This window comes from Bufo bufo, chromosome 7, assembly GCF_905171765.1.
Source record: "Bufo bufo chromosome 7, aBufBuf1.1, whole genome shotgun sequence".
Lineage (NCBI taxonomy): Eukaryota > Metazoa > Chordata > Amphibia > Anura > Bufonidae > Bufo > Bufo bufo.
In genome coordinates, this window is record NC_053395.1 from 51,278,974 (window position 1) to 51,302,068 (window position 23,095).

Below are 23,095 nucleotides of genomic sequence, written 5' to 3' on the forward strand. Positions count from 1 at the left end.
CAGCTTTTGGACATTTATGGCAGATCCTTTTGATATGCCATAAATGTCCACATGGGAATAATCCTTTAAAGGGGTTGTCTGCTTTTCCTATAGTGATAACCTACCTTCAGGATAGGTCATGAATATCAGATCCACAGGGGCTGACTCCCGGCACCCCTGCCAATCAGCTGTATGGAGAGAATTCACCACTCATACGAACAGTGTTCTCTGATTACCTACTCATCATCGACATTACAGCTGCGAGCAGGTGTAATTACAGCTCCTCTGTCCCATTCACTTCAATGATTTTGCTACCCAGCAGCTACTATGTATATTATATGCCTAAGTAATGTCTACTGTCTTTATGTTATGTCATTCTACTGAACTGACAAACACTTTCTGGAGAAGAAAATGAAGAAGAAGAAGAAGCTCAGCACGTTAAAGGGGGTGTCCGATGAAGACAACCCCTGTTCAGGGGCGTAGCTAAAGGCTCATGGGCCCTGGTGCAAGAGTTCAGCTTGGGCCCCCCTTCCCTCAGTGCTCTGTGGTCAGGGGCAGGGAATCATATAGTCTTTGTGCTGCATGAGGTAAAAATTGAAACTACCCTACCATGCCAAATTATTGAACTAACCCCTACCCTACAGCCAGAGGTGTAACTTGACCAGCATTTCTATAATACCAGTGTCTAATTATGCAGCACATGGGGTCTTTGGGCCCCCTCAGGCTCCTGGGCCCGGTAGCGACTGCTACCTCTGCACCCCCTATAGCTACGCCCCTGCCCCTGTTCATAAGACCTACGAATGCCTTGGAGATTTTAGACAATGCCTTTTATACTAGTATAAAAAAAACTGGGCTTCTCGGGTGAAAAAAATATATTCAGGGAAAGCTTTCTGTTGCTTCCTTATGGACACAAAAAAGAAAGTAACTGTATGGGATCGATCCAGATTAGTAGGGGTGGAAGTCAAGACATGAGTTCTCCTCGACCCCAGCCAGCTACCTGCCTGAAAAAAAGGAACCCCTATTTTTTTTTTTACTAAGCAACAACAATTGGGTGATTGTTCATTAGCTATGGGAAGTAGGGGGATACAGCATCTGTTGCCTCTATGAATCTGTGATAAAACGGTTTGCCTGTCACCAACACTAGAGGGAGCTCACTGTCTAGGAATATATACAGCGCTTACTGAACTCAGTGGACGCTGTAGAAATCTGTTTATATTGAGCTCCCCTAGTGGTGGCTGCGGGTAATTACTGTGGCTTTATGTCAAGAAGCAAAGTTCAGTGCTTGCCACCATGGTAAGTATGCCACTGACTTCAGTGTTAAAGGGCATCTGTCAGCAGATTTGTAAATAGGACACTGGCTGACCTGTTACATGTGCGCTTGGCAGCTGAAGGCATATGTGTTGTTCTTATGTTCATATGTGCCCACATTGCTGAGAAAAATATTTTATATGCAAATGAGCCTCTAGGAGCAACAGGGGCGTTGCTGTTACACTTAAGAGGCCCTGCTCTCTCTGCAACTACCGCACCCTCTGCACTATGATTGACTATGTAAATGTTTATACTGGCTGGCCTTGTCAATCAAAGTGCAGAGGGCGCGGCAGTTGCAGAGAGAGCAGAGCCTCTAGAACAGGGATCTGCAACCTTCAGCACTCCAGCTGTGTGAAGCTACTACTCCCAGCATACATACTTAGGCTAAGTTCACACGAACGTGTGTGACCCGTGCCTGTGCTGCGGCCCGCAAATAGCGGGCCGCAATGCACGATCGCCGGCCTTAGGTCAGCCGCATCGGATCGCGGACCCATTCACTTCAATGGGTCCGCGATCCGGCCGTTCCGCTAAAAGATAGGACTTGTTATATCTTTTAGCGGAACGGAAGTACGGGACGTAACCCCACGGAGGCACTCCGTAGTGCTTCCAAGGGGTCCCGTCCCGTGCGGCCGTTCCGCGATTCCGGATTTGCGGACCCATTGAAGTGAATGGGTCCGCATCCGTGATGCAGAATTCACACGGAACTGTGGCCGTGTATTGCGGCCCGCGATTTGCGGGCCGCAATACGGCCACAGATCACACACGTTCGTGTGAACTTAGCCTTACTCAGCTTTTCTTGTAACTCCCATATAAGTGAAAGGAAGATTCTGGGAGTTGCAGTTTCAGAACAGCTGGAGTGTCGGAAGCTGCTGATCCCTGCTCTAGGAGTAATGGCACCGCCCCCGTTGCTCCTAGAGGCTCAGTTGCATATGTTTTTTCCCAGTAATGCGGGCACATATGAACATGGGACCAACACAGATGTCTTCAGCTGCCAAGCGCACATTTGACAGGTCAGCCAGTGTCATAGGTACAAATCAGCTGACAGATGTCCTTTAAAAAACAGAAAGCAGCATTGGAAATAAAGGCGAGCAAGCCGATCAGACTGTAAAAGCCCCTTACTGCTATTAGGCGCACATTTGTTCCCAGCATGAAGCGCACAGAGTTCAACGGAATGACGCACGTGAGACAGCTTACAATGAATATAAATGGAAAGCAAAAGAACGCATTTTTGTCTGTATCGCTGCTACCTGCTGTGAATGTCGCCACATCAAACACACTTTCTGCCAGCCATGTCCTCATTGTAAGTTTACGTGGCTTATGAATATCGCCTTGATTGTCACCCAATCTAAAAGCTCCACTGCCCAATGTCATTTCCTTTTTTTCCCCCCTTATTTTTAAACTGACACTTATAGTAACCGCACGGTATAAATCATAATCAGCCCCGGCAATTGAAAATTGAAGTAAGCGGTCTAGCACAATAACTAGCCGGTAAGCAAAACAACATATGCTGTGTATTTGAAGTTAATAATTATGCTCTTCACAGCTTGAATCTCATGTCAGGATGGAAGCAGCGTGCATTTCATCTTGACTTCAATAAAATGCGCCTTGCAGCGAGTGGGATGCATTTTTGATTTCAAACTAAATGTTCCATAATTGATTTATAATGCTTAGGACGACATCGGCCTTTTCAAAATCTCAAGCTGTTTTTTTGAGTCAGAACGGACCCGGTTCCAATAGCATACGGCTGACGTTGGCGTGGAACAGGACCTCTATTCACATCCTAAATGAATGCTAAATACAGAAGGGCCTCTCTGTAAAAGAGGCACACTGTCAAAATTCAACATGGCACATACACGCCGCCGTTCACATGTCTCTGCAAACTTTTTCCAAGGTGAGAGCACTGCTTTGTCCCAGACGATCAGACTTTTATTTTTTTACCTTCAGTTCCCCGTTCATTTTTTTTTAGGAAAAATTTTGCAAGCTCTCCAGGACACAGAAAGGACCTATTCAGCCCGCTAGATAAGAAATGTGTTCGTTGCCTTTAGATGGCGATGGGCGTCCAAGAATTCTGTGCATCTGTCAAGCAGGCGCTGCCCCGCAGCTATCGGGTGACACCGCAGCTTTCTCTGCACAGAAGAAATGCCTGATATTGGCAGTAATTAGGCAGAGTGGGAATACAGACATACATTTACCAGACTGTTCTGCCAGTGAAATGCTTACGGGGCTGTATTCAGGAAGGTGTACGGATGTCCCAAGACACCGGCCTGACAAAGGACACATTTGTAATTAAATTTATGGATGTGTAAGATTTGCTTGGGGTTATGCTGTTCAGGAGGCAGCGGGGCAGTGCCAGGGCTATGGTCAGGAGTAGGAGACTGAACAATCACCGGGTCTGGATAACATTGTATATGTTGTGCAGCAGAAGTGAATATCTTAGGCCTCTTTCACACGAGCGTGACGGATTAGGTCCGGATGCGTTCAGGGTGCGTTCAGTGAAACTCGCACCATTTTGCAATCAAGTTCAGTCAGTTTTGTCTGCGATTGCGTTCAGTTTTTTCCGCGCCGGTGCAATGCGTTTTGATGCGTTTTTCACGCGCGTGATAAAAAAACTGAAGGTTTCCAAACAACATCTCCTAGCAGCCATCGGTGAAAAACGCATCGCACCCGCACTTGCTTGCGGATGCAATGCGTTTTTCACTAAAGCCCCATTCACTTCTATGGGGCCAGGGCTGCGTGAAAAACGCAGAATATAGAACATGTTGCGAATTTCACGCAACGCACAAGTGATGAGTGAAAAGCAGCGCTCATATTGCACAGACCCATTGAAATGAATGGGTCAGAATTCAGTGCGGGTGCAATGCGTTCGTGTGAAAGGGGCCTTATTCTTCCTTTATATTTAGGGTCTAATCGTAATGAGCTGTGTACATTTGGTGTATGAGCCAAGAAATCCTCCCAGTGTATACAGTGGCCACCCCTGGTAAAACTTACTGTTACTGTGAACCCCTATATTGCCCCCCCCCCATGCCCGGGGCCCCTTATATAGGTTATACTTCCCCCGCAAGCTGGCACCTGCGTCACTTCTGATCCCTGCACGGCCGCCACCGCATCTTTCTGTCACTCAGATCAGAACATCCGGTAAAGGGGGGGGGGGGGCAGCCAATAGCAGGCTGTGACGGGGACGAGCCTCCCTAGCATCGCAGGTCTTTCACAGCCAATGCAGGGGTTTTGATTAGCTTTTTTAGCAATCTGTCTCTGAAATTTTTCTTGGTCTTCCGGACCTTCTATTGACCTGCACCGTTCCTGCCATTTTTTTATTACATTTAGAACTGAGGAAATGGTAACCTGAAAACCCTTTGCTATCTTCTTATAGCCTTCTCCTGCTTTGTGGGCCTCAACCATTTTCATTTTCAGAGTGATAGGCAGCTGCTTAGAAGAACCCATGGCTGCTGTTTTGTGGGACAAGGTTGGAGGAGTCTTGGTATTTATAGAGCTTTGAAATCTGCATCACCTGGCCGTTCCTAACGATGATTGTGAACAAGCCTTAACCCTAACAGACTATTTAAGGTCTGAGACCTCAGTCAAAGTTATCCGCGAGCTCAAATCTCCTTGGGTTCCCATACTTATGCATGTTACTCCTTTCCTTTTTTTCACTCGAAAATTGTACAAAACCAAAATAATGCACTAATACTGCTTAAAATGTTGAAAAGTGTGTCTCATCTTTTACTTTTTTGCTTTTGGAGATCAATTCATCTTCAAATTGCTTAACTCAGTAATTTTGACATGGCGTGCCAAAACATTTGCATGGCACTGTATGCCCAATGTGTGCACAGACCTCCATGGGCCTGATCAATGCCTAAGAGTGTCTTCTTCTATACAGGTGAAACTCGAAAAATTAGAATATTGTGCAAAGTTCATTTATTTCAGTAATGCAACTTAAAAGGTGAAACTAACATATGAGAGACTCCTTACATGCAAAGCGAGATATTCCAAAAAATAGTGGTAGGTTGTGGTGGCTCACTAGCAAGTAGTTAAGGTATGGTGCTGCAAGCTCATATAGAGGGAATCACCCCACCCTCTCTTAAAGGCAAATGTAGTAATAGGAAAATGAGCGAGCACTCATACACTTGGCAACCAGATTGACATGTGCAGAAAATATTTATTAAATCCCCATGAAATACAAGTAATAAAATGTATAAGAACAATGTAGCAATAATATACAACATTACAGTCACATATATTGTGGTAGATATGATCGACACTATATTCATATGACTCAATAGTGTTGATAAGTTCAATAGTATATATCTCACCAAAAAACTTCAAGTATATGCTGTTATTTGGGAAGAGGGGGTATTATCTTCTAGCACTCTATCCCAATTTGGGAAACTGAATGTCACTGAAAATGCTGTAGGTGTATTCACTGGGAGTGAAATATGTTCATAAAGTGTCCACAGGAATCCTGATAATGTGAAAAGTCTCTTATAGCATATCCTTTTAAGCTCGATATGAGCTTTGGATTGAAGAAAACTTTAAATCGATGTTTGGCTTACCGTCTAGCGTCTGCTGTCTCCCTATTGCTTCAATGGAGCTTTAAATATTTGCCGGCTTATTCAGTCGCTCCATACAGCAAGCTGGTTTAAATTTCGAGGGAGTTCCAAAGATCGCGGGAGTTGCCACTCTGTTCCGCAATTTCCTTTGGTGCAGCTTTCAACTATAAGAATAGTTAATCCTTTACTGTAGAGATTTTCTTCTGTATGGCCATACAGTATTATCGGAGGCTTTTCAATGCAGGTACATCACTTGTTTCACCATACGCGTTACGGGTAGATTCACTCTCCCTTCCTCAGTGGTCAAGTGTCTGCCTGCTCTGCCTCCATTTATGTGGGAGGATTCCCTGGCCAACTGGGAGTAGCATGAACAACAGGTGTCCAAGATTTGGGAAGCAATTAAAGGAATGGATAAAAATGGAGGCAGAGCAGGCAGACACTTGACCACTGAGGAAGGAAGAGTGAATCTACCCGTAACGCGTATGGTGAAACAAGTGATGTACCTGCATTGAGAAGCCTCCGATAATACTGTATGGCCATACAGAAGAAAATCTCTACAGTAAAGGATTAACTATTCTTATCGTCGAAAGCTGCACCAAAGGAAATTGCGGAACAGAGTGGCAACTCCTGCGATCTTTGGAACTCCCGCGAAATTTAAACCAGCTTGCTGTATGGAGCGACTGAATAAGCCGGCAAATATTTAAAGCTCCATTGAAGCAATAGGGAGACAGCAGACGCTAGACGGTAAGCCAAACATCGATTTAACGTTTTCTTCAATCCAAAGCTCATATCGAGTATAAAAGGATATGCTATAAGAGACTTTTCACATTATCAGGATTCCTGTGGACACTTTATGAACATATTGCACTCCCAGTGAATACACCTACAGCATTTTCAGTGACATTCAGTTTCCCAAATTGGGATAGAGCGCTAGAAGATAATACCCCCTCTTCCCAAATAACAGCATATACTTGAAGTTTTTTGGTGTGATATATACTATTGAATTTATCGACACTATTGAGTCATATGAATATAGTATCGATCATATCTACCACAATATATGTGACTGTAATGTTGTATATTATTGCTACATTGTTCTTATAAATTTTATTACTTGTATTTTATGGGGATTTAATAAATATTTTCTGCACATGTCAATCTGGTTGCCAAGTGTATAAGTGCTCGCTCATTTTCCTATTACTGAGATATTCCAAGCCTTTATTTGTTATAATTTGGATGATTATGGCTTACAGCTTATGAAACCCCAAAGTCACAATTTTGAGGTACCCTTTGCTCAGGGGGTATGGACTAATTAGCTGACTAGAGTGACACTTTGAGCCTAGAACATTGAACCTTTTCACAAAATTCAAATTTTAAGCTGCATTAATGCAATTCCTTTTAAGTTGCATTACTGAAATAAATGAACTTTTGCACGATATTCTAATTTTTCGAGTTTCACCTGTAGGTTGTTATGGCGTTTTACACACCTTGCAGCTAGGCACTGAAAAAAAAAGTATACTAGTTGATATACATTCTCTTTAAGCCTCATACACACAACCATGTCCGTTTTAATGTTCGCAAACAGTAGATTCCACAAAATATGGATGCAGTTTGGACTCATTTTGCAGACCCACTGACTTCAATAGGAGCATAAAAATTGCAAATACAACATGGACTATCTATATTTTGTGGATCTGCAATTTTCTCAAGATCCATACAGTCGTGTGCACGAGACCTTACAATGGTTGTCTAGGAGCAATGTAGTTGTATATGTCAAAGACACAAGAGGGTGGAACAAGTCTGGAGCTTTTCCTGAAATACGCATTACATACGTTAAATGTAGTGTGACTACAGCCATGGAGCACGTGGGAATGTAGTTCTCAAGATCATTGCTCAAGAATAAGTAGTAACAGATTGCCATGGCTTTCATATTAAAGGGGTTGAGACAATCCCTTTAAGGCTACTGTCACACTAGCGTTTTTTGCGGATCCGTCATGGATCTGCGAAAACGCTTCCGTTACAATAATACAACCACATGCATCCGGTTGCATTATGTCTTCTATACCCATGACGGATTCGTCTTGAACACCATTGAAAGTCATTGGGGGACGGATCCGTTTTTTATTGTGCCAGATTGTGTCAGAGAAAACGGATCCGTCCCCATTGACTTACATTGTGTTTTGCTCTGCACCACATCACGGACAGAAAAACGCTGCAGGCAGCGTTTTGGTGTCCGCCTCCAGAGCGGAATGGTGACTGAACGGAGGCAAACTGATACATTCTGAGCGGATCCTTTTCCATTCAGAATGCATTAGGAGAAAACTGATCCGTTTTGGACTGCTTTTGAGAGCCGCGAGCTGATCTCACAAACGGAAAGCCAAAACGCCAGTGTGAAAGTAGCCTAAACTGGTTATCCATGATGAGATAAAAAGGATCTGCACCACATCTGTAATAAAGAATAGATCATCACTTACCTGACAGATCCTGTGCTGCTTCTCTGGTTCTCCCGGCAGGGCTCTGTTTTCCTGGCTGCAGCAGTGACATTCCATCGAAAACACTTGACTGCTGTAGCCAATCACTGGCATCTTCCATGCACCATTAAGGCCAGCAATTGGCTGCAGCAGTCACGTATTGTTGACCTGACTTCACTGCAGCAGTCGGGAAAACAAAGCAATACCAGAAAAACAGCGGCGGTGCAGGATCTGTCAGGTGAGTAATCATCTATTTTTTATTATAGGTTGATCCCTGAGTTGTCCAGTTTCCTCTGAAAACCAGGCAACCCTAGTACGCTATAAGATCCATTAACAGGAGGGTAACTGAAAAATAAGGAATAACTACATAAAAATATGCTGTAAATTTATTATGAAGATGCTAGAGAATTCCTCTGTAGATGTCTTTTATAACCTGCTGCTCCTCGCGACCCTTTGTATGTGGTGATGTATCCTTAGTGATGAAACCACAAGTGATCATGGTGGCAAACTGCTGCCGCACCAGTGATGTTCCGTCCATATTGGTGACATGTCAAGTGGTCACCTGCTGTGATCACGGACAAGACACACAGAGGGACGTAACGAAGGGAATGCAAGACATTGGAGCTAGGAGATCAGAGAGGAATCAGTGAGGTAAATTATATTGGATTTTATGTTATTTTTATGTGTTGGCCATATTTTGTATTTTCAGGAAAACCCTCTCCATCTTTCTATGGTTAACACTTGTCTGTAAATATTTCCTTCACTTCGTGTCTACATGTATTCTGTATATGTGTGTGTTTGCTATTCAAACACAGTTTACACATGTCGACATATGCTTTTTACATATGGTGCATGCTATTTTAGTCTCTGTTGCTATAGATCGGTACAGATTGGCAAGAATTTCTAACTATTGTAATCACTTAAAACAGTCATGGAGTAAAAATACCACAAGGAACTGTTTTCCTTGGAACAAAGCCAAAAGTCTTTGGCGATATCTCTCGGCTCCTGAAAAAACGTACAGCATATTATCTCATGGCTACAATCAAACAATTTAAACTCGACCTTTAGCACAGGTAATAAAATACCTTTACTGAATTCTACATTTGCTTAGCTGTTTTGCACATGCAAGTTTGGCCTGGGGAGACTTCGTACGCCAGCTGGCCTCTCAACAAAGAGAAAGAAGATCTTCTCAGCGCTACATCAAAGGTTTCTCTGTACAGATGAGGAGCAAGAACCCTGAAAGAGATGTCTACTGATGGATGTCTGTGGTTTGGCTGATATTCCTAGCTCTTAACAAGCTCTGCCTCTAATGCTAACAGATGTAAGGCAGCTATCCTATAAGTCAATGTTTGACCCTTTAAACAGGCCTTGAGACATGACTAAGATATTAAATAAGCCAGCACCTCATCTGCAGACAGCTGTTTCGAGGGTGATTGCCCCTTATCAGTGCAGAGCAGAGAGTACTGGCTTAGCTGGGTGAGAGGCCTAAGTCAGGATTTGGGGGCTACTATCTTTACTTGAGGAGAGAGTGGCTTAGTTGGCGTGAGGAGACTTATAGGCCATACATGCTCCTCTGAAATTCTGGGAAGAAAGGGATCCAAATGAGCTCCTAACAAGCTCTGCCTCTAATGCCACCAGATGTAAGGCAGCTACCCTATAAGTCAATGTTCAACCTTATAACTAGGCCTTGAGACATGACAAGGATATTAAATAAGCCAGCACCTAAGTCCCAGGATCCATCTATAGTGTAAAAGTAGGTTCACACCTCTGTTTAACTGATCAGGCAGGCACTTCCGGCCAAAAATGGCCTGCCGGGATTCACTGGATCTGACACTGCTGGATACTGTTGTTCACCACTGGACCCGACACAGCCGGATACTGTTGTTCACCACTGGACCCCATTGACTACAATAGGATCTGGCAGCTTTCCGGCATAAGTACCGATTTAGGTCAGGACAAAAAACATTGCATGCAATTGTTTTTGTCCGGCCTAAAGCCAGTATTTTGCTGGAAAGCAGCTGGATACTCACCAGGTCCCATTTTAGTCAATGGGGTTCGGTGGTGAACGGCAGTATCTGGCTGGTCCGGATCCGGTGAACTCCAGCAGGCTTTTCCAGCAGTTAAGTGGAGGTATGTACCTACCCTAAGACGAATGGATTAACCTTAGTGAAAGGAGCCAAGATGCCTCTAGGACAGGTACAGTCATGTGAAAAAATTAGGACACCCTTTGAAAGCATGTGGTTTTTTGTAACATTTTTAATAAATGGTTATTTCATCTCCGTTTCAACAATACAGAGAGATTAAAGTAATCCAACTAAACAAAGAAAACTGAAGAAAAGTCTTTTCAAGATCTTCTGTAAATGTCATTCTACAAAAATGCCTATTCTAACTGAGGAAAAAGATAGGACACCCTCACATGTATTCCCTCTTAAATTGGCTCAGATCTCACACAGGTATATCACACCAGGTGCACATAATTAGTAGATCGTTACTCTGCATGTTGAATGAGGCTTGCCCTATTTAAACCTCAGACATTTAGTTTGGTGTGCTCCTGACTGTTGAAGTGAGAGTGAGCACCATGGTGAGAGCAAAAGAGCTGTCAGAGGACTTCAGAAAAAAGATTGTAGCAGCCTATGAGTCTGGGAAGGGATTTAAAAAGATCTCAAAAGATTTTGAAATCAGCCATTCCACTGTCCGGAAGATAGTCTACAAGTGGAGGGCTTTCAAAACAACTGCCAACATGCCCAGGACTGGTCGCCCCAGCAAGTTCACCCCAAGAGCAGACCACAAGATGCTAAAAGAGGTATCCAAAAACCCTAAAGTGTCATCTCGAGAACTACAGCAGGCTCTGGCTACTGTTGATGTAGAAGTACATGCCTCTACAATCAGAAAGAGACTGTACAAGTTTAACTTGCATGGGAGGTGTGCAAGGAGGAAACCTTTGCTTTCCAAGAGAAACATCGAGGCCAGACTGACATTTGCCAGCGATAAAGTTGACAAAGACCAGGACTTCTGGAATAATGTTCTTTGGACAGATGAGTCCAAAATTGAATTATTTGGACACAACAGCAGAGGACATGTTTGGCGTAAACCAAACACAGCATTCCAAGAAAAGAACCTCATACCAACTGTGAAGCATGGAGGTGGAAGTGTCATGGTTTGGGGCTGCTTTGCTGCAGCAGGACCTGGTCAGCTCACCATCATAGAATCCACGATGAATTCTACTGTGTATCAGAAGGTGCTTGAAGAACATGTGAGACCATCAGTTAGAAAATTAAAGCTGAAGCGGAACTGGACCATGCAACATGACAATGACCCAAAACATACTAGTAAATCAACCAAAGATTGGCTGAAAAAGAAGAAATGGAGAGTCCTGGAATGGCCAAGTCAAAGTCCAGATTTGAATCCCATTGAGATGCTGTGGGGTGACTTGAAAAGGGCTGTACGTGCAAGAAACCCCTCAAACATCTCACAGCTGAAAAAGTTCTGCATTGAGGAGTGGGGTAAAATTTCCTCAGACCGATGTCGAAGACTGGTAGATGGCTACAAGAACCGTCTCACTGCAGTTATTTCAGCCAAAGGAGGTAACACTCGCTATTAGGGGCAAGGGTGTCCTATCTTTTTCCTCAGTTAGAATAGGCATTTTTGTAGAATGACATTTACAGAAGATCTTGAAAAGACTTTTCTTCAGTTTTCTTTGTTTAGTCGGATTACTTTAATCTCTCTGTATTGTTGAAACGGAGATGAAATAACCATTTATTAAAAATGTTACAAAAAACCACATGCTTTCAAAGGGTGTCCTAATTTTTTCACAAGACTGTATGCTCAACCTGCGGCCCACCAGCTGTTGTACAACTGCAACTCCCAACATTCCCTACTGTAGGCTGATACCTGTAGGCTGTCCGGGCATGCTGGGAGTTGTAGTTTTTCAACAGCTGGAGGGATGCAGGTTGGCCATCCCTGCTCTTGAACATTGTCCCAAGAGATCAACTGCAAAAGTAACAAAATATTACGGAACTGATGAGAAATGAAAATGTGAAGTAAATGTTCTAAAAATACTGTGATTTTGGAAATATAAAGAAAGACGAGTCCTGTGAAAAATATTTTTCCTAAGTATTTTTGGTAAAAAATGCAAAACACATAACTACTTTGTGTTAAAAATAAGAAATCGTAAGAATTACAGGAAAAGCCTTAAAATCTTTTGTTATTATAAGATATTTGCCAGCTGGTTCTCCTGCTAAGCGGGATTAGTATTGCATTATGTCTCAGCAGTTGCCTAAATGTTCTCATAGTACACAAAACTCTGATTAAATGAAAAAAGGGTTCCCCCGTAACCTGAAGTAAAAAAAGAATAAAGATTTTTTGCAAGAAACCTCCAGTAATTCCTTAAAAAATCTTAACAAAACAACCAGTTTATACTATTGATATAGACAGTGGCCACCAACCTGTGGATCTCCTGTGGTTGTCAATGCTTAATGGGAGTTCTGCTTTGACAACTGCTAGAGTGCCACAGGTTGGAGTCTACTGTCATATGACAATGCAGTACTGCGTTCAGTCAATGCCACATTAATCATTTTTGCACTTACCACTTTTAATGGGTTGCCGGTTGGAAAAAGTAAGCGGACTTATGAGAAATCTAGTTTCGGCTACAGGAACCCAGTGATGAAGAACCCGAATAGTCCAGATGCCAGGCCTGAGAGGCAGGTTCAGAGGAGGCTTGTAATGAGTGAATTCCGCAGTGGATTCAATAAGAATATCATATGTAGCAGCAATGACATTTACGGGGTCAATCCACACGACAGTAACTGTTATGTTGGGCCCCTTTCCCCATTTCTGCATTGCAATTGGCTCATCCATAGGCCCCATAATGCCACCAAAATTCCGGAATATTCTTTCTTTGGCGTCCCATTCGGTTCCCGCCTGAAAAAAAATAAAAAAAACAACATATAATGAATGTAATTAATTTTAAGCATGAGGCGACTAATGCAGTGCAAAATAAATTATTCATTTACCATCTATACAAATTCAAATAAGGCTCACATTAAGTCTGTACAGTGACCCATACATAAGATAAGAAATATTACTTCCGTCTGTTTTTTATTGATAAAAATGATTTATACCGGAACATTGTTTTATGTTTTCCAGTGGAATGTGCAGAATAAATCAAGTGCACTAGAAACCAGAGTCTTATTGCGTTAGGTAGCATGAGCTCCTATTTGTAAGGGTTGATCATGACCTGGTCCTGACCATAATCAAGTGATGGAGCGTTCTAATCCCTACCAATAGTGGCTCTATACAGAATGGATAAATTTACTTTCATAAAAATATTGGTATCATCAAAAATGACATATTAATAAAAATTTGGTTTTTATAATTTTTTTACTATTTTTGCTTCTTTTTTTGTTGTGTTGCTTATGTGACAACCCATATAAAAAAAAAATCTAGAAAATGTTACGTTTTTATATTGGCTATCAGCATATATACAATAAGCTGACACTTCCTGTTATCTGCAGCCCACTTGTCAGCTTAGCTGTGTAGACTGAGACAGTGGCGGCAGAGGGCAGGGGGGTTATTTACAGTTCAATTGTACTGTTTGAAGCCTAGAAAATTCAGAACAGTAAGGGTCCTTTTACAATTATGTCCCCATTAAAGTTCCCAAAATGTACAAATATTCAAACTATACAATGCTTGCCTAGAGTATGGTCAATTGACGGTCTTTATAAAGAAGGACTTCAGTTTGTAACTAAGCACAAAGAGAATGCAAAGAAAAAAGGGGGTCCATAGCTCATTAGTACTCAAGGCATAACTAGGAGGCATTAAGATGGGAAGGGTGGATCAGGTTGATAGTGAGAGTTTTGGAAGCGGAAGAGTAGCCAAGGGTGCCAGAGCTTTTGGAATCTGCTGTGATTGGATCATTTCCAGCTTAGGAGCTCTTCCATTCTACATATCATATCAATCTTTGATAACCATTCCTGAATACTGGGAGGTTGTTGAGATTTCCAATGAAGAGAGATAAGAAATAGTAATTTCAAGGAATGGGAGTGAGAAAAATGCGGATTACACATTTTGCAGATCAGTGGTTTGTGAACCACAATACGGACATGGTCGTGTGCATGAGGCCAAACAAAGAGAGATGACTAGAGTTGCGATCATCTAGAAGAGAGTAAAGCTTAGGTACTTTCTAGTCTGTAAAAGTATTTATTAAAATATGGTTGGATAGTTTGCCTCAGATGGGTGACATTCCCGATTACAAGTAAGGATATAGTTGTAAGGGTGTTGGTTGGTTGCTTGGTTAGTCGGCAAAAGGCCTCTCTCAGCTTCTAGTTGTGTTGAAGACTTTTCAACCTATTTAGAGTCACCCGTCTGCTAAAGTGTACTGCTCTATAGTATAATAAGAGGTCAGCGAAGGTCATGTCTCCTGAGGAGGATTTTAAAATCAAAGTCTGTGATTGACAGGGTTCTTTTTTTAAACTCAATATAATTTTTTTTCTATCAATTTTTCCTCTTAGCAGTACTATACCATTGGAAAATGAAATACAAAATCTTGTCTTTCTGTAGCAGTCAAGTCAAATGATAAGACCTTCTATAAAGATAGATGATCCATTTTCAGTTTATTGCTGCTGTGAGGGAAACATATTATCTAAAGAGTAATCCTCATGATAATAGTAGATGTAGAATTGGGATGACAGTATGACAGCTCTAATGTTCTCCGGATAGGCCTAAATAAAGATGCCCTTAGAAGAGCATAGCATTTATTAGCATAATGTGTGATGCTCTAATTGTGTCACAACAGTGAAGCTCTCTCTGGTAGTTTTGACTCAGAAAGGGCGAAGCTGTTTGCTGTCCAATCAAAGAGGAACCAGAACAGGAAGTTGCATACATGGAATGGCGTTAAAAAATTATATCCAGAAAACCATCCACCCTTTTTTGTTAAAAAAAGTAAATTTCCGTATTGCTCGCTTCATAAGAGGCGCTTCTCCAAAAAGTGGGGGGAAATGGCAGTGCATTTTATAAAGCGAATACTAGTGAGCGCTTCAGGGCTCTCTAATATGGCAAAGGTGTGTGCAGCGGTGACTGCAGAGATGCTAGCACTAGCTGTACTCACCGCTCCCTGGTCTTCCTCTAGGAGCCACGCTGCAGTGTCCTCACTGCATATAGTGTCAGGATTTAGTGCGGTCACTATGACCTGACGCTGTAAGCAGTCAGGTCACAGTGCAGGGTGGGCCCGGAGAAAACCAGGGATTGGTGACTGCAGGAGAGACCATATTAGGGAGCCTGACAGATTTGATATGGGGATCTAATCTGAGGTCTGACATGGGTGTCTGATTTGAGGTCTAATATGGGGTCTGATATGGGGTCTACTCTGAGGTCTGATAGGAATCTGATCTAAAGTCTCATGAAGATTAAGAGTCTAATTTGGAGGTCTGATGAAGATTGGGGATCTGTTCTGAGGACTGATGAAAAATATTTTTTTCTTATTTTCCTCCTCTAAAGCCTAGGTGCATCTTATCATCAGGTGCATCTAATAAAGCGAAAAATATGTTAAAAATAGGGGAAGAGAGGCAGTGACTCTGTTGAATGCTAATGACCACAACCATTATGGAAGCAGTCATTAGCATGTGGGAGGCACGTGGGGGGGGGGTTCTGATCTGAGGCTGATAGGGTCTAAATGGGGGTCTGATCTGTGGCTGATGGGTATGGTATTTACATATAGACTGTTAATATGTGCTAAGAAATTTTAGATGGTATTGTCACTTTAATGATCAGACCATTCCCTTATTTTTATGCACAAAAATGTAAAAATAAATGTAAAAAAGGTGCTAATATCAGCCCCTGACTCTCACAAAAAATGACTTCTCTTGTTTGTCCTTATTGATCGCTTGTGTATAGAAATCCCAAAGGAAATAACCACATCTAAGTTATTTTATGACAAAGGCTGTCAGCTAATTTGATACTGCTGAGCTGAAAACATGAGAATAGACAGAGTGATCACAGTACAGTTGTGGTCCCCATGGTAAACTGTTCGGAGTGGAGTGTATATTGTAAGATGTAACATGTCGTTAGATGGAATACTGTGATGAGATGTAACCTTCACTAGCATTGATTAACCAATGACCTACTAAGCATTGTCAATAGAGGTCAATGTGAAGAGGGAGATATATCACCAACCACAACAATGTATGCATAAATTATTTTATCCCATGATAGATGTGGTGACATTGGCTGAGATACACCTGATCAACCTGAACTATAATTCAATTGCCTAAGTCCCAAAATTGGCTAAGTCCCAATATAGTTGGATATCTGACAGGGTGATAATGTTGAGAATGAAAAATCTGCATAGTATAAAGGTTTAGAATTAGATCATAAAAAAGAGGCAGAGTTTGCCATGCTAGGTTGAAGGGGTTTCTCCAAATTTTGATAGTGATGGCTTATCCTCAGGATAGGTCATCAATATCAAAGAGGTGAGGGGTCTGACTTCCAGCACCTTGTCAATCAGCCTCCTCACAGCATACCAAGAACAGTGCCGTACATTGTATTCTGGCTGTGCTTGGTACTGCAGCCCAGGACCTTTCATTTGAATAGCACTGAGCTGCGCCTAGGCCATTTGACCAATGAACGTGACGCCACATGGTCTAGGAACAGACAGCAGTTTTTGGCTAGCCATGGTTGACTTCCCTGCTGCTAATCCCCCTACTGCCACTTCCATTACCCCTACACAGCCACCAATAATACTACTACTGGCCCAAATAAAAGGGAGCATTTTTCCAGGCTTGTTCAATTTACGAACAAGCCACTATTTTTAATGACATCAATGTGTGTGCAAAAACAGAGGTAGGGATCTGCCCTTGTTAAGGCATCATTTTTGGACGCTTGGTATAAATAAGCGACAGATTTTTTTTCAGATGACATTGTGTGTGTTTAAACACCATCGAACTACCAATTTTTGGTAGGTTTCTAATATTAACATGTGGCATGCTGTTTGTTAACACCTTCAACCATGCGTTTACCCATGGCTATATATGTCAGTGTCACTCTGATACTAGTTGCTATTGCTGTCATTGCGTAGCTTAAAAGGGGTGGGGGGAGAAGAGAAACAGTAAAAATTAGCAAAAATTTTTTAAAATCAAGACCAAAAAGATATTGTAAGGGATCATCTCTTTTCAGGGGGTCACACTCACAGATATCTTCGCAGACACGGTTATAATGTCCAAACTCTTTCTTTATTTCAGACACTTCAGCAAAGCACAGGTTACGAAGTCGCAGCGTCAACTTATCACGTGTGACATCCACACAAAATAACAAACCCTTGCCAGGCTAGGCTCTAACTAAACACATAAGTGTATCCCTGACTCACCTAGAGAGCCCTGTTCACACATGGAACACAAATGCGGCTTTCCTCTGCCATTCAGTCCAGCAACCTCCAAGCTCTGACACTTCAATACCTTTTGGGGGATTGTGGCCCAGTAGTTCTCCCGACTCTGGCCTCGTGAGACTTGTTTCACAGGCGTCACCGCGTCCCCCAAAGTTCAGGCTATCGCCTAGCCTCGTGGCCCCTCAGCCCACCCGGCTGAGACCACTCACACAGAGGCTCACCAGAACTCTGCTTCACAAAACACTCCAGAGTGAGCCACACCCAATTCCAGAAACCAGATTAAATGGAATCCCTGGACGTGAGCATGCCATAGGTCCCGGATTGGAGCATGGGGAACAGGCACCCACCCAACACATTGCCTGTTCCCAGTAAAAGCCCGCCCTAAAATAGTTGAACCAGCTACTCTATCTATATGGTGTCCCCCAACTACTTTAGTGGACACCTGCACTAGGGCTTTTACTCCACCAAGGCCGGGCCCCTTGGTGACACGCTCCTGGTGCAAACAACACCTCAATGTTCACATTGCCACAATAAATTAAAAAAAAATCTAAGTCTTAGGAGACCTCAGGGTACCAATTGTCAGGACAGGTGGAGCATATTTGATTCGTGCGGAAATAATTCGGACACAAATCGTATTTAATTTTATTTTTTATCAATCGGACGAAAAAAGAATTTCAACAAGTTCGCTCATCTCTCGTAGATGTGTTACCTTGAAAATGAGCAGAGGAAGTTCCCCCCAGTGATCACCTGTAATCTGTGGGTAAACCTGGTAGTCACTGTTCAAGTTTTCTGATCGGTGGGGGTCCGATACCCAGGACCCCGGCCGATCAGCTGTTTGAGTAGCATCACACCTTCTCCAGCTTTCCCTAGGCCATGTGACATCACGTTCATCGGTCACATGGCCTAGACGCAGCTCAACCCCATTGAAGTGAATGGGGCTGAGCTGCGATACCAACCAGAGCCGCTATCCAATGTAGGGCATTGTGCTTAGTGAGCTGAGAGAAGGTTGTGAAACTCACAAGAGTGCCGGTGCCTTATCAAACTGCTGATCGGCGGGGGTCCCAGGTGTTGGACTCCCACCGATCAGATACTGATGACCAGTGGATAGGTCATCAGTAAAAAGCTCTCGGAAATACCCTTTAAAAGTGTCAAACCCCAGGAAAACCTTGTGCAAACTTTTTGTCTGAAAAGGCAAAACTAAAATCAATAGTGAACTGGATTTCTACAGACTGCAATAACAACAGCCTTACAACCTCTAATGATGACTTTAAATTGTGTAATTCCATGAAGCCATCTTTCATTAAACAACCAAGCAGACAATAGAACAACCAATTAGAGCCCTGCTTCCACCTCTCCCGATACAGCACACATTTGAGACTATGCCACTGATGCTACTGTTAGATAACAACAATGTAATTAAATGTTCCACAGGCTCAGAAAAAACATACACAATAGATTTCAGAGCAATGATCCCAGAGTCATGGACAGTACATTGAAGTATTATTCTGGAAAATTTCCTCTTGTGTATATTCTTTTATAATTCTTTTTATGTTTGATGCTGGTTGACAACCACTGATAGCAGTCATTAATGGGGTTGTCCGGCCTTTATAATATTAATGACCAATCCTCAGGATAGGTCATCAATATCAGATCGGTGGGGGTTCGACACTCGGCACCCTCGCCAATCAGCTGTATGAGGAGACGGCGCGCATGGTCTTTACCATAACCAGCAGTGGTGAAGAGAAAGGAGATGGCACGTGCGCACTTCGTGCGCTGCCTCCTCATACAGCTGATTGCCAGGGGTGCTGGGTGTCAGACCCCCGCCGATCTGATATTGATGACCTATCCTGAGGATAGGTTATCAATATGATAAAGCCTGGACAACCCCTTTAAAGGGGCATTCCGGTTGTTAGATGTTTTTACTGCTTTTACTGCTCTGCCTACATAGGTTTCATTGTATTTTCAGTAGTAAATACTCCTACTGTGTAGGGAAATCTACCAGTATATGCTGGGCATTCAAATTAATTCCTGTCCGTGTAATGTCTTGTTGGGCGAGGTTTGTTAAAACGGGAGCCAGGGCAGCTCTCCTTTCTATAGCTCTCCTTGTGGGGATACCATTTCTATGATCTCCATAAGACATGATAGAGTGCTTGGACAGGGGTTTTCCTCCTCAGACTACCTCTTTATGGTATAGAAATATCTTAGACTGATCAAAGAATACTCAGATATTGACTACACAATCAATCCTTCAAGATGTAAAGGAAAATGGTGGTGGTCTGAGCTCTCAGACAAGATGAAAATGTACATAATAAACCCTGGGGACCTTATTATTTTTTTTACAAAATTTTTTATTGAATGTTTTTCAACATTTTGTAACACTAATAACAAATAAAAGCCAATGTTGTAGAGAATAAAGAGGGTCGATGCAAAAGGAAAAACATAAGAAAAGCCTAACACACCAGATGCATAAAGGAGAAGATTTTGGAAGCGTCAACAATATATGGTGGTATTATTCACTACACCGTCTTGTAGATGGGGCCATCACAGTCAATGGGAAAACCCAGGTAACAGACAGACAGACAGAACAAAAAGGGGAGACAGACCAATGACAAACTGCAGGGAGAGGGGAGGGGCACCGGGAGGGACCGTCTCAAGATGGCAAACATAGCAAATAAGATTTATATGGGCATGAGTTCCATATACTGAAATGTGGCCATCAACTAAGAAAATCGGAGGTGCCGCTCTAGTCTGCTTAGTGGCCAGGAAGAAAATAAAACGTATCAATCACTGTGGTGTGGGGGAATTCTTGGGATCTGTTTATTAAGTAATGCTTCTCAAGGGTCTTTCTTAAAATTGTAGCCAGTCAACGAGTGAATGAGGTTAAAAACTGAAATCCAAGGCCTTTTCACTCTGGGACAAGCCCACCAGATGTTTAATACATAACCTAGAAAGGGGCAACCTCTAAAACAGGTAGGGAGGTGGGCTATATGGGAGGGGACCAAGTACCAGCGGAGTAGCACTTTATATGATGTTTCAAGCATTAATGTATTCTGGGCACTTTTATGTGTAGATTTGCTTCCATTGCATATCAGAAAATGTAGAGCCCAAGTCTGACTCCCATTTGGAAACATTGGACAGTTGTGTTCTATAATGGTTATTGTTGAGATCGGCATAAATAGTTTAGATAAGGCCTCTAGAGTGGAAGAAGCGAAGACAGTAAGTCTCAAAGGGTGACCAGGGACCTTGTTATTCTTAAAGGAATTGCCTGTTTTTTTTTAAATCTGGCCTCCAGCCATCATAACCTGTGGAGAAATCCATGCTCACCTGGTCCTCGCTTCTTGGTTCCGGCTACCGGGCTGTCTTCACTAAACTTAAAGTCCCCGTGTAACGGTCACGTCCACACACACACAGGGGGAAGGATAGTGACCACTGCGCTCCACCCTCACCCCTGGCCCTGCCTACTTGCCTCACGAGTCCTGATGACAGGGGACAACTGGACGACAGTCCCTAACTTAGGATACGTGCAGGGAAGACAGACAAGACAAAATACGGAACATGAACGGACCGGGTCAGAACCAAGAGAGCTACGCAGTACAAAGGGTTAAGCAAAGAATGGTCAGGAGAAGCCGGGGTTAAATACCAGGAGAGTAGAGAAGTACAAGAAGAGTCCTAAGAGAGTAGTCAGGTGGGAGCCGAGGTCACAATACCAGGACGGATGCGCAGTACAGGAGGAGCAGGCAAAGGATCGTCAGGGAACGGAATCAGGTGAGTAATCAGTAGTCCAACAAATAGCCAGGAAATTAACAGGCAACCTGTGGCTAGTGAGGGTCATGTGACGTGGCCAGCGTCACATGACCGACAGACCAACCAGTTGAGCACCGAGTGATCAGCTCGGCGCTCAAGGCAGACTTAGGAGCAGGGAGCCACCCAGCAGTAAAGCTGCCCTGGGAATGAGGTCAAACACAGATCCTCATTCCCAAAGCTACGCAACAGTTCTGCGGGCAATGGGGGACCGAGTGCACCTTCGGAACCCTGTTACACCCCGACTGTAAACTTCCTACATGGATGGGGGTCACGTGTGCCTCTGCAGCCAATGACTGGCCTCAGCAGTCCATGTAACCTATCAGTGCAGGAAGCTGACGACAGCTCAAGAGCCAGAACCAAGTAGTGGGAACTAGGTGAATATGGATGTCTCCATAGGTATTGATTGTTAACAAACCTGAACAATCCTTTTAAGTACGTGCTAAATAGTGTCAAGGCTATAAATATAATCCATATTATTTTCCGGGGGCTCACCATTAAATATAAGCCAAAGCCAATGGTGTTTCCACTACTGAAATACAAACTATCATTAAAGGGTTTGGGATGATAAAAAATATTTATACATTTCTTAGGATCATATAGATGTATTCTTTATATTATTCTTTACTGTACTTTATTGTTCCTGCTAGAACAGTTTGCAATTACGGTCCAGATGGGTGTTACCAGTTGGAGGTGTGACCCTGCACAGCACTGATTGGATAGTGTTAGACTGTGCAGTAACACCCCCCCAAATGGCAACACCCAAAAGATCGTCATTGCAATTTGCTAGCAATTCATTTAAAAATTCAAGCAGGAACAATAAAGGAATGGCAAAATATAGAATCATAAGAATAGATGCTCCAGAATCATTATTACATGGGGAATGCAAATAGTTACTAAGACATTTCAGGAGAGGTGACAGCTCCTCTTTAAGTCTTTGACACTGGACAATTCAGGAAACTCAAGAAACATATAGCTTTATGCAGAGAGGTGCTATATATCAGATAAAGCAAACTGAACAGTAACAAACCAATGGAAGTAAAAAGTGGGAAAAATTATAGCGGTGATAACTTAGCACTTCAGGGAATTAAAAGTCAACCGGCAGACACTTTGATAAACAGCAGCAACAAAGCATCAATCTCCTTAATGGAACATTAATGTCTGGGATTTGCCACACACACCAAAAGTCTGAGCTCTACATTGGTCTTTCTTAATTGCTCAATCACGATCGCCATTTGTTATGTTGGATAGTAAAAAGAATGTGCCCAATTAATTTCCGGTTGGAGCTGAATACTAAATACTTATATCATAGCACTGTACATCATTTGCTGGCATAGTACAGGGAAATAGGTTCTTCAACCACATAAGGCCTCTTTCACATGAGCGTGTCCGGATAAGGTCCGGATGCGTTGCGGCAAACCCGTGCGAGTTGGTACGCAATTGCAGTCAGTTTTAACTGCGATTGCTGTCCGTTGTTCAGTTTTTATCGCGCGGGTGCAATGCGTTTTGCACTGAATGTGGTACCCAGACCCGAACTTCTTCACAGAAGTTCAGGTTTGGGTTCAAGGTTGTGTAGATTGTATTATTTTCCTTTATAACATGGTTATAAGGGA

The 23,095-nt window shown here is 42.8% G+C and overlaps 1 protein-coding gene across 1 annotated transcript in view; it reads right to left on the minus strand.

The window, feature by feature from the left end:
* XYLT1 (xylosyltransferase 1) overlaps positions 1 to 23,095 on the minus strand; it is a 324,653-nt gene that overhangs the window by 2,845 nt on the left and 298,713 nt on the right. Inside the window, exon 10 of the mRNA XM_040439450.1 lies at positions 12,892 to 13,225. Within this exon, the coding sequence (XP_040295384.1) occupies positions 12,892 to 13,225 (334 nt within the window). The remainder of the gene's footprint in view (positions 1 to 12,891; positions 13,226 to 23,095) is intronic.